We start from the raw sequence: 11,694 nt of genomic DNA, 5'->3' as shown, positions 1-11,694 counted from the left end.
GCCGGCCCAACCCCCTCTCCGCCTCAGCCGTCCGGCCCGCCGCCATTTGACAGCGGGGCGGGCCAGTCCGCGCCGGTCGGGGCTGCACCCCCGGCGCCGGGCGCTGCAGCAGCCGCCGGCCATGAGTGAGTGCTGATAAGCGGGGAAGGGGCGCTTGGGAGGGGGATGGTGGGTGTCGCCGGGCACTTAGGAGTTCAGTGGGCTGGTGTGGGGGTACACGGGGGGCCGTGATATCAAGTCGGGCGCTAGGCGAGGGAGCCTTTGTCAGTCTTCTTGTGTCCGCCGTGTCGCGACAGTCCTGACTCCTGTGCCTTAGCGTTGGAGGCCTCGGCGGCCCACGCTCCCCGGTGCCGAGCGACGGGGTGCCCGCAGGTGTGCCCGGCGTGTGGCCGTGCGCCGCACCGGCCCCGTTTATGGTCCGGGCCTGTGTGTGGTTTGGGAGGCTCCTGTAGCGCGTTGCGCTGCGGGGAGCCGCGGTGAAGGCTGGGCTTTGTCCAGGAGAGTGCTCATGGGCATCTACACCCAGCCTGGAGCAAGTAGAAACCGTGGCGAGGTTCGGCCCTGCTGGGCTGGTGACCGTGGAGAGGGGCGATCCAATGCACTAAGCTACTGGGAAAGGTAGTTTTCCGTAAGGATACAAAAAAAGCGACGGAAAACTAGAGGAAGGCAATAGCAGCGCAAAAATCTTTATTCTTTGCTGTTGGTTTGTTGCTTATTTTTTAAAGGGCAGCCAAATTTGATAATGAAAGCAATTAGGAAATAGCAGGAAGTGACCGGACATGAATATGCAGTACCAGTATTGCTATGCTGTTCTGAGTTGTTGCTCTTGCTACCTGTTGACCCTGTTGGTAAGATTGCAGCCTAACAAATCTCTTTGCAGCTGGGCATGTCTTGTAGGATAGAGGTCAGGAGCCACCAAATTTAGCAGCTATATTCCTCATGCTCATTAAAAGAATAATATGCAATAAGAATTAATATAAGTCAATTATATTTGATTAATTGGGGGGTTTCCCCAAACGTCCAGGTTAGCTCACAGATTTGGATCTATTTTAGGATAAGACAAAAGATTTGTTTTCCACAGGCAGCCAGATGAGCAACTAGAGTGATTTCCAAGAATTAGGGCCAGTCTCTTGCGCACAGGAATAATGATCAAGATTTGGAGCCACTATGAATTACTATGATAGAAATAACGATTCTCCTTTCTGAAGTAAAAATCCTGCCTGAAAACAGGAGGTGGGCCTGCTGAACCTGCTGCATGGTTACAGTGGATTATCACTGTGGGTTCTGCACAGGACACACATGTCTTCCCCAACTCACTCGCTGTGGAAAAGAATGCCAGTGGCTTTGCTACAGACGGGTTTCTTTTCATCTCGTGTGGCTGGGTTGGGTCAAAATGAGTGCACAGGCATGTGCCCTGTGTTTAAAAATTTATGTTGGTGCATACAAATTATCAGAGGTGTTAACTGCATTGTAGTCTGAGTGCCAGATAGATTCCAAGCTCATGGAGAGGCTTTGTTTTATACTTACTAGAGAATTCATGACCCGTGAATTGAGTTAAAGACTGCTCTTCAAATTCTCCTTAAATATGGATCTGATTAAATCAATTTCTGTAACAGCTTAGCCAGCTAGTGTGGAAGGTCATCTTTTGCCTGTGATGTTTTTGTAGTCCAGTGAGAATCTGAGACCAGAACTGGAAGGAGAAATGAAGAGCAAGAAAAGCTCATCCTTGAAAACGATGCAGTATGATTCCTTTCCACGTAATATTTAAAATAGCTAAACCAGATAGAATAAATGTGATAACACATCAATCTGCTGAAGAACTTGATACCTCAAATACATACACACATCATATGGAAATTAAAATGAAAACTCTAGTTTGTAAACAGGAAGGATTTAACATTACGAATGTCTAATAGGAAACTTGTACATGACGAAATACTGATGGTTTTGATAACACATGGATCACAGCAAACACAGGTTGAAACCGTTGTGCTCTGTGCATACAGGAAGCTCACTTGCTGAAGCTCCTTTATCAGCAAACAAGTCTCAACCTTTCTGTGATGGCATGGTCTGTGAAAGACCCTTCTCTAGTTCACAGAAAAAGTGAAGTAAATGCTTTTGTGTTACATGTGCTCCTCAGAGCTAGTGAAATTACCCAATTAAAATGTTGAAAGGTTAGACCTTGCAGGATATTCTGGGTGCCTGAGAGCTCTTCAGAGAGAACTTTCCATACCCTGCTCCTGTCTTGCTCAGTTTTCCCCCACCTTAGTGCATGAGGACTGGTTATTCCTACTGTTTGTAAATCTTTTGAGGGGAATGGTGGAATTTCTGGGGTTTGAAATACCCTTACTTGTACTACCTACTCAGGACAGTGGGAAAAGCTCAGGTGAGGAAAATGGGAGGGTTTCCTCAGGCTTGCGTAAAATGATTTACAAAGGTGCCTAAGAGAGTTAGAAAATCAATGTGGAGCAATTTTTTCTTCTCTGTAGCTAAGGAAAGGCTCATTAACCTTTTATGCTTAAAAACATCTCTCCTTTACCAAGCAGCCTGGCTAAGGAATGGGTTTAGTTGATTCTTTCAGTACCTTGGGAAGTTTCCTGAAACAAATCTTGAGTCTTGTATCAGTAAGGCCCATAACTAGTAAACCTCTGTCATTGCTCTCTGATTGCTCAAGAGCAGTTCAAGAAGTTTAAGCAGTTTTCCTTTTTAGTAGAAAAAGGACCAGTTTTCTTGAAAGAAAACAAAAACTTAGGTTAAAAATCTCAGTCTTGAAACTTGGTCTGTCAAGCGTGAGCATGACAAAATTCAGTGTAAAGGCCAGTAGTTTGGAAATGCTGGTATGCACAAGTGTTTTGCAAGTTTAGCAATTCTGACTATAGGTAATTTCTGCTAGCTACTGCAATTAGAAGGCTGGTGTTTTAGCTGTGCAGTCAGCTCTTTTTCTTAGCTGAGTTGCTGTCTTTATCCTGCTGAAAACTTTACAGTTCCATTCCATGCAGTGAAACATGATGTTTGTGTTCTTTTTACAGACATGAAGAAAACATGAGCCTTTAGATTTCTGTTTATGACCAAAGTATCTATTCTGTCAGTTTGAGCTCTTCTTTCTCTGCTGATTTAATGCATCACTTTAGACCTTTAGCATTGTCTTTTGTGCAGGAGTTCTGCTTCTTAAATATCTTGAAGTACATCTGACTGGTAGGAGGGCACATTAAAAAAAATAGGTAGTACTGAAAAATAAAATAGTTATGTAATCATTTTTTTTTCTCTGCTACTTACAGAAGAACATGCATATATGCTCTCCCATATGTTCAATAGTTTTACTTTGGCATTTGGTATGTTAATACTCTCCTCAAAACAAAGTTTACTTTCATTTCCTTGCTCTGATATGTGGTCTCAACAGCAATTAAAAAGGAGGAAAAGAAAAGGAAGACTTTAGTGTGTACTTGAGGCATAATTTCTTCCTACTCATAAAATACTACAAAATGGATGTTTCTGAGGCAAAGGTTTATTCAGCTGCTTTAGTCTAGAAATATATGTCTATATTTCACATAGATAGCTGTTCTCTGTTTAGCAAACAGGTGGTGGTGTGAAAATAACATGTTTCTAATCTTCAGAAATGAGTTGCACAATCGAAAAAGCCTTAGCAGATGCGAAAGCACTGGTGGAACGGCTGAGGGAGCATGACAATGCAGCAGAAGCTCTGATTGAACAGACTACAGCTCTTAACAAACGGGTTGAAGCAATGAAACAGGTTTGTTTTCCAACTTTGTTTCCTCCCTTAAGAGAACCACATGGAAACACATAGTTTAAGATAATTTTTATGTGCTACTGTACAGTGTAAAACTAGTGTGTTATTTGATTAATCCTTTAACACTATCATATTTTCATTAGAGGTGTGACTATAATCTAAAAATAGGTTGTTTATATATTTAGTTCAATCCTGTGAAGAAGTTTTCTGTAACTCTACCTTAAATATTGAAACTGGCATTTATTTGAAGAACACTGTTAGAAATTCAGTTGGTATCTTACAAACCCATTGTATGGTGGCTTGTGTTTTGCTCTGCTGTGAAAATACTTGTTTTATTAATTACAACATGCACATATAATCGTGCAGAGGCCCAGTCATGCTTTCTTCTGTTCAGAATACTTTTAACCTATCACTGCCTCCTTTTGTTTCAAATTAGCTTCTTAGGCTTTTTTTTTTTTTGTGATCAGTTCCATTCTGATGTTAGCTATTCAAGGCAGGTCATTAGATTTTTCACCAGAAAACTCCTGGAAAAACATAAAGGCGTCCAATGACTTTCCATGAGAGTTCATCCTGTCATTTTAATAGACCACAGGATGTGTTAATGGGCCTATAAAGTAATAAAATCCTGTATGTGCTTCATCCCTGTAAAACCAGTCATGCAGAGGCTTCATGACTTCAAACTGAGAGCATTAAACTTACCCATTTGTTGAGAGCCGGGATCCACAGACCTGAGAGTTCAGGTCCACAGGACTTGTACCTATACAGCCTTGTGGTTTAAGGTATTGGGAAGCCACAGTAAATATCTAGAGGTTAATACCTCGTGGATTTCTTTACCATATGTATATCAGTTTTAAATTACTTGATGGTGAACTTGACCTGCATTAATTGAAGGTTAACTAATGCCCACTGCACACATCTAAGGTATGAAACTTGTATGAAACAAAGGTGATACTTTTGTGTCTCTAAAGGGCAGTATGCTAGCGATACCTCCAGAAGGGTTTCTGTTTGTTTGTTTAACACTATTATTTAGAGCCAAGCATTATCTTACTAGTTACAGACTTTGACTGACAATAGAACTGCTCCTTTGTGATTTTGCTGATTAATGCTTGCCTTTGGTTACTCAAATATGTTGTGGCTGGTTTGTTTTGGTTTTGTTTTTCCAATAACTAGTACCAAGAAGAAATTCAAGAGCTTAATGAAGTAGCAAGACATCGTCCTCGGTCTACGTTAGTGATGGGTATCCAACAAGAAAACAGGCAGATTAGGGAACTGCAACAGGAAAATAAAGGTAAAATGATACTCTATCGTTTTCAAGTTCCAACCTGCACCACTGGAATCGGTGACACTTTCACCACTGCTCTGTTCTCAAAAAAACTGTTGTTGAAGTTTTTCTTCTAGTCTTAATTTGTCAGTTTAACTGATTATAACACAATCTAATAAAGAGTTCTAATGTCCAGCCACTGGAACTATGATTGACAAAAAGTGAGAGTTGTGGAAAATTACTTTTTCAGTCCTTATCTAATGTTTAGCACAAGTGAGATAAATAGAACTTAATTCTGCAATAAAGGTATCTATTTGGATATGTGTTTCCCACTGCTAAAAATAACCAATTTAGGAACAGTCAGGAGAAGTTGTAGGGTAAGCACGGTAGCACAATTCCTTCTGGAATTCTGTACTCTAGGAATTAACTGTTCTTCCTGGAATACCATACTTATTCTAACAGTTATATTCAGCAAAGATTTCAATGATCTTGATTTGTATGAATCTCATCTTATCTTGGGCGTTATTTGTCCTTTGACTTAGTATATTTTGAACACGAGCATTTTTTAACTCTTATTTGTCAGATTAAAACAGATCTGTAACTTCTTTCTAGCTTTTGTACAGTGTTGCTTATAGTGGCTAGAGTAAAGCTGCTCAGCTACACTCAACATGGCTTATGTCACCTAAAGGGATTGGGTATGAAGTTGTATTAACAAAAGACGTCTGTTTCTGACAAGAATTTTCCCAGGGCAGTCACCACTGAAGACATCTGCAGAGCCTACACAGATTTTATGGTGCAAGGAGAGGGAGCACTTCATTAAGGGCTTATTTCAGTTTTCTTAAGCTGAAGTGCTTTTGTATTTTGTTTTAGTTCTTCTCTGTTAAGCTCTAACTGAAATGAAAATTATTTTGGTAGAACTGCGCACATCTCTTGAAGAACACCAGTCTGCTCTGGAACTCATAATGAGCAAGTACAGAGAACAGATGTTTAGGTTGCTAATGGCGAGCAAAAAGGATGATCCAAGTATAATAATGAAGTTAAAAGAGCAACATTCCAAGGTAATAACTTAATCGTTTAGTTGTGGGGTTTTTTTCCTTTGTTTTTCTTGGGTAATACTTCAGTTAGTTTGTAGTGGATCAGTTAATTTGTCTCAGGTTTTGTATCACTGTACTACCAAGTCCTAATTTTTCTAGTCCAGTCCATGAAACATGATCAGGAACTTGATCAGTCAAGTCAACCTTACTGGCTTCTCATTTATTTAAGCTTTCAAAAAGTAGCATTTCATTACTGTATCTACTTCTTTTGTTTTGCTTCAGTCTTTAAGGCAGCCACCTTATTATACTTCCACAGGCCACAGAACTTAGTAATTCAGACATTTAGACTGGCTTTAACTTATGCTTGTGACTCCAACAAATAATTAGTAAACCTGAGATATTTAAAGGCCCTTTTGAATGGTGAGTAACTGAACATACACTTCTCTTCTTTCCTGCTTCAACCCTTGTTTCGGTACTGATCAGGATTGCTGAGTATTATCTAGGGCAGCCTGAGGTGCTTAAAGGGTGATGGAAGTTGCTGGTGAAAGGTTGCTGCCTTTTATGGCTTTTGAAAACTAGAAAAGCAAAGTGTTGTTAAGCAATATTTTTGTAAACTATTGTGAATGAGGTATGTGGCAAACAGAAAGGAGAGAAATGCAAAAAGTGTTCATAGATGTTTGAGGCTATCTTTGTAAAGAAACACTTTCATTGTATTCTTTGACTGTAAGCATGTAAGTTTTGCGCATGTGCTTTCCAGAGTAGAACTCTACACATTTGTTTTAGCATCTGGTCTAACACTAGTGACCTCGGAATAGGTCCTGAATCATATTGATCAACAGACCATGTAAGCTGGCAAAGTAGGAAGCAGGGAGGACAGTAGTCAGTATATCTAAAACCCACTACCTCCTTCTCAGCCCTTCTGAAGGGTACATCCTCACTAACTCATTCTTTACCACTGATCACAGCTTCAAGGTAAATTTAGTTTTTTGATGGGAAAAAAAAAAAAAGTCTCTTATGATCACCTTCAGTGGCAACTGAGAAGAAAATGAAGATTTACAGCAAGTTCTACCCCCATCCCTCCCCCTTCCTTTCCTCTGCTCTGAGTGGGTGTTTAATAAGTAAACAGCTGAACAACAGCGTTAGCAATTGAGGTGCCAGAGAGGAAAGGATGGAAAGGGTTGATGTTTCTTTTAGTAAAGTATATTTGGGTCACATCAAGTTTATGATTCCAAGTGAGGCAGTTCTTTATGGTAGCTTAATCGTTTCTGATAGCTTAAAGGCAAGCTGATCATCTGCTAGATGTGTGGACCTCCATTCAAATTCGTAATTTAAAGGTGGGATTTAACTTTAGTCTATACTGTTCTTTATTTCAGTCTACTGTTCTGCTTTTCCCAATATTAGTTAGTAGCTGTGGTGAATTTTGTCCAAAGGTCAGGTCAGACACAAATAGGCTGGCATGATAGGTGGTCAGTGAAAACAAATATTTTAATGGTGTTTCCAAAAGCTTTTATTTTTCACTGCCTTTTCCTCAACTTGTTCTTTATTCAAACTCTACTGTCATAGAATCACAGAATGGTTTGGGTTGGAAACGACCTTAAAGACCATCTAGTTCCAACCCTCCTGCTTATGGGCAGGGACACCTTCCACTAGACCAGGTTGCTCCAAGCCCCATCCAACCTGGCCTTGATCACTGTCAGCGGTAGGGCAGCCACAGCTTCTCTGGGCAACCTGTGCCAGTGCCTCACCACCCTCACAGAACTCCCTAATGGCTAATCTAAATCTCCCCTCTGTCAGTTTAAAGCCATTCTCCCTTGTCCTATCCCTACGTGCACTTGTAAAAAGCCCCTCTCCAAGATTTCTTGTAGTCCCCCTTTAGGTACTGGAAGACCATTATATAAGGTCTCCCCTGAGCCTTCTCTTCTCCAGGCTGAACAAGCCCAACTCTCTCAGCCTGTCTTCATGACAGAGGTGCTCCAGCCCTCTGAGCATCTTTGTGACCTCCTCTGTATTTGCTCCCAGCAGTTCCATGTCCTTTTAATGTTTGGGACCTCAGAGCTGAACGCAGTACTTCAGGTGGAGTCTCACAACAGCAGAGCAGAGGGGCAGAATCACCTTGCTTGACCTGCTGGTTACGCTCCTTTTGATGCAGCCCAGCACATGGTTGTTTTCAGGGCTGCAAATAAGCACTGCTGGATCATGTTGAGCTTCTTATCAACCAACACCCACTGTCATTGTTTACTTTTTTTATGTTGTAGGAGCTGCAAGTACATGTGGACCAAATTACAGAAATGGCGGCAGTAATGAGGAAAGCCATTGAAATTGATGAAAAGCATGGTTGTAAAGAGCAGGAACGAATCCTTCAGCTGGAGGTAAGTACAAAATCAAAACTGCCTTGCCAAGAGCAAGGCAGTAAATATTAACACAGTTGTTTCTGTTCGGTTACTCTATCTCGTATGAGTTACTTTATCAGTCACTCACACTGCTATTTTGTTGCACTTTCCTTGTTGGAGGGCTGGAGTGCTGTTTTCCCCTCCGTCCTCTCCTCAAGTCTTGCATAGTGATACCAGTCACTGATGTCTGATGATGAAGAATATACATATTGGCTTAAGCTTTCTCTTTTTTTGAAGTCTCTAGGAATGTAACCAAAAGCTAGGAAATAATACAGATTCATCCTGATGAGACACTAGGGTGCAAATAATAATATCCATACCTTTGGCTTTTACATATGATTAGTTTTTTAGTAATAATTTTGTGCCTTTGGGGAGATCCTCAGTTGCTTGGCATTGGGGGAGCCACAGTTTTGCTCTTTGATTAAGTACTAGCAAAGCAGTTAATTATGGGACAGTGTGTGTGGAAAGAACAATGTTACTTTTAAATGTAACTTAGTTACTCTTTTCTTACCTATCTTTGTGTTTTGAGGGGTTTTTTTAATGCTTAATGCCCATTCAAGAGAGCAAGAGAGTCGGAAACCTAAAGTTCTCAGTTTTAAAAAGTAACATAGCACCACCTGACTGCATATCAGTATTTTAATCCTTGTACATATGTTTGGAGTAGAGGGGAGGTTGTTAATGGAGTTATCTTGACTTCTTTCTGGAGTTCTCTTAAATACCTTTTTCTTTCTCTGGTTACAGCAGGAAAACAAAGGCCTGAGAGAAATTCTTCAAATAACCAGAGAATCATTTCTGAACCTCAAGAAAGAAGATGCATCAGAGAGCACATCTCTGTCAGGATTAGTAACAAGCAGCGATTTGAGCCTGAGGAAAAGCTGAAGACTGTGGAAGCCCACAAGCTTCAATTGCACACTTTACAAACTGAGTATCAGGGGTCACTTGTCAAGCACTTGTTACTGAATAGGGCACCAGCAAGCTAATGCATCTTAAACTCCAGTTTAGTGGCTTTTATACTGTGTAAGACAAATTACAATTGGTATTCTACAAAAGCCTTAGGGACAGACTTAATTGCCATAGATCTAACTTTCATAGGAAATGGATTCATGCACTTACCCCATTGGAAATTCTTTTTATATGACATCATTTTACAGATAAAAGACAAGATTTCACAGAATTTAGCTAAATTCTTGTTCATAAAAAGTTTCAGTGTGCCTGTTACATAATGAAGGTAAGCTTTAAAGTCTCATCTCTCGCTAAAAAGTAGTAACTTCTGAATATGCTTTGTGCATGGTCCACATCATGTTTTTTTCCTTTTAATATGTTTTTAATAGATTCTCATGTTGCAACAAACCTGGTTAATGGAAAGGGTGCACAGGCAGCCTAAAACATAAGGATGTCTGTGATTTAGCCTGTTCAAATATAAGGTTGATTGTCCAAACAGAAGCCATGGTTTTGCTTTTCAATATTTCTTTGTTTAAATTGAACACAATTCTTTAAAAAAATGTCTACTTAATTGTATTTTCAAAGCATGAAAAGAGCTGCTCCTGCTTTGTTGGCTTCTGGAACACAGGTAGCACACTATAATTCTTCCTTAGGCTTTTACTTTTAAGAGAGAAAAGCAGGCTCAGTTCTCTAGAAGCAAGAAGCCACAGTAGTTCCATTTATTTCTTCTCGGATTGGGAAATGGCAATTTGAAAGCACCTGTGCAGCAGCAGCAGCATTTTTGCAATTAGCTGGCAGCCTGCAGTTAGTACTCTTCATTTTTCAATTTTAAGTACTAAATATTCATCAGGAAGGTTTTTAAGTAAGTTTGAGGTACGTGTATATTTGCACTAGGGAAAGTTTCACTATGCTATACTGACAAATAGACTGCTCACTTCTAATCCTGCAATACTTGCAGAAGTGAAAAGGAATTAGCTTTTCTAGATCAAAGTGCAGCTGATGTTGTATGCAGATCTGATAGATGTGCTACGCAAGGTAGGCTTGTAGTAAAGAGATGCCAAAATAATTGATATTTGGCTTTTGTTTGTCTGACTATCCCTTCTTGGTCTAGGCAGCAAGAACACTCCTACTTTTGATGGATATCATCACTTTTTATCCAGCACATTAATTTACTCTTTCCTTGGAAAGCATACTCAATAGCAGCAGAGTGAAAGCTTTCAACCACAGACAACTGCAGATCTATAAATGCCACCTGCAGTTGAGTATTTTGGCTATTTAATACATCATGCAGCAAAGTAAGCTGAACCTCTATTCTGAAATCAACTGTTAATCAGATTTGTTTTTCAGCTGCAACAATGCAGAAAGAATTAAGCACCAAACACTTTGAAGTGTGTCATTTTCAAATGTAACTTCCCTTTGACTCAGTACAGCTTCCCTGGATTCAAGGTAAACTCACCCCAGCTCTCAGGGTGAACTTCCAGGGCCCAATAAACTCATTTATAGGGAACTTAATATTTTTGTTCTGTTGCTGCCCTGCTTCCCATAGTGCTTTTAAGAGGAAAAAATGAAGTGGTGGCAAAGGAGTGTTTGGCAGAGAGAATAAATGCTGTTTTTCAATGAACCAATGCAGATGGGAAGAAATGCAGTTGAAAGGACACATAAATTCATGCTATCCCAATTTTCACAGCATTTTTTTTAAATAAGTTGAGGAATTGCTATTAGTCTTTCCAGAGCACCTCAGCTTGTTTCTAGGCTTAAGAATATAGTGAGGACTTTCATGTACATGGGAAAACAAAAAGTTTTAACCACTTCCAAACTTAACACCTGGTGGGAGTTGTTTGGGGAGCATTTGAGCTCAAGCACAGAACAGCCTTGTCTGCTATTAGCATCTATAAAGCCTTGCCAATGCTGCTCTCATTTAGATTTTGTATTCCTGCTGTAGCTTGCAAGCTGGTGACTTACCCTTTTTTTCAATGGAGTATTTTGCTGTTGCAAACTCACAAAAAGTTTGGGGTTCATTTGATTAAGTGATTCCTTTTATAAATGTCTTTTCAGCCATTGACTGGTCTCAGACATTTATATCCATGTAATGCTGAATACTGTTTCCTGGCTGACACTCTGGTTTGCCTTTCAAGAACAGTCTCCAGCACTGTATAGCAGAGAGGGAGTGTTAGTCTGTGGCAGTTCTTAAGGTTGCTCTATTATGAAATAATGCTTGATTAGTGTTTATTTTTGTAAAGAAAAATGTGACTTAATTTATCTACTCCTAGTCTTCACATTTGATACTTCTCCCCTTTCATCCCCCTGACCTGATCACTT

The 11,694-nt window shown here is 40.1% G+C and overlaps 1 protein-coding gene across 1 annotated transcript; it reads left to right on the top strand.

Annotated features, from left to right (window-relative positions):
- The first annotated feature begins 18 nt into the window (after positions 1–18).
- On the top strand, positions 19–9,876 carry FGFR1OP2 (FGFR1 oncogene partner 2). Its single transcript, XM_061472140.1, has 6 exons — positions 19–125; positions 3,615–3,751; positions 4,919–5,036; positions 5,925–6,067; positions 8,299–8,412; positions 9,175–9,876. The coding sequence occupies exons 1-6, from the start codon at positions 122–124 to the stop codon at positions 9,310–9,312; spliced, it is 654 nt and encodes a 217-aa protein (XP_061328124.1). The 5' UTR covers positions 19–121; the 3' UTR covers positions 9,313–9,876.
- Positions 9,877–11,694: the final 1,818 nt, after the last annotated feature.

This window comes from Pezoporus flaviventris, unplaced genomic scaffold, assembly GCF_033815535.1.
Source record: "Pezoporus flaviventris isolate CSIRO_AGI_PZ_B2104156 unplaced genomic scaffold, CSIRO_AGI_Pfla_v1 ptg000070l, whole genome shotgun sequence".
Taxonomy (NCBI): Eukaryota; Metazoa; Chordata; class Aves; order Psittaciformes; family Psittacidae; genus Pezoporus; species Pezoporus flaviventris.
Note: the sequence above shows the minus strand (reverse complement) of the source record. Positions and strands in the feature narration are given on the sequence as shown.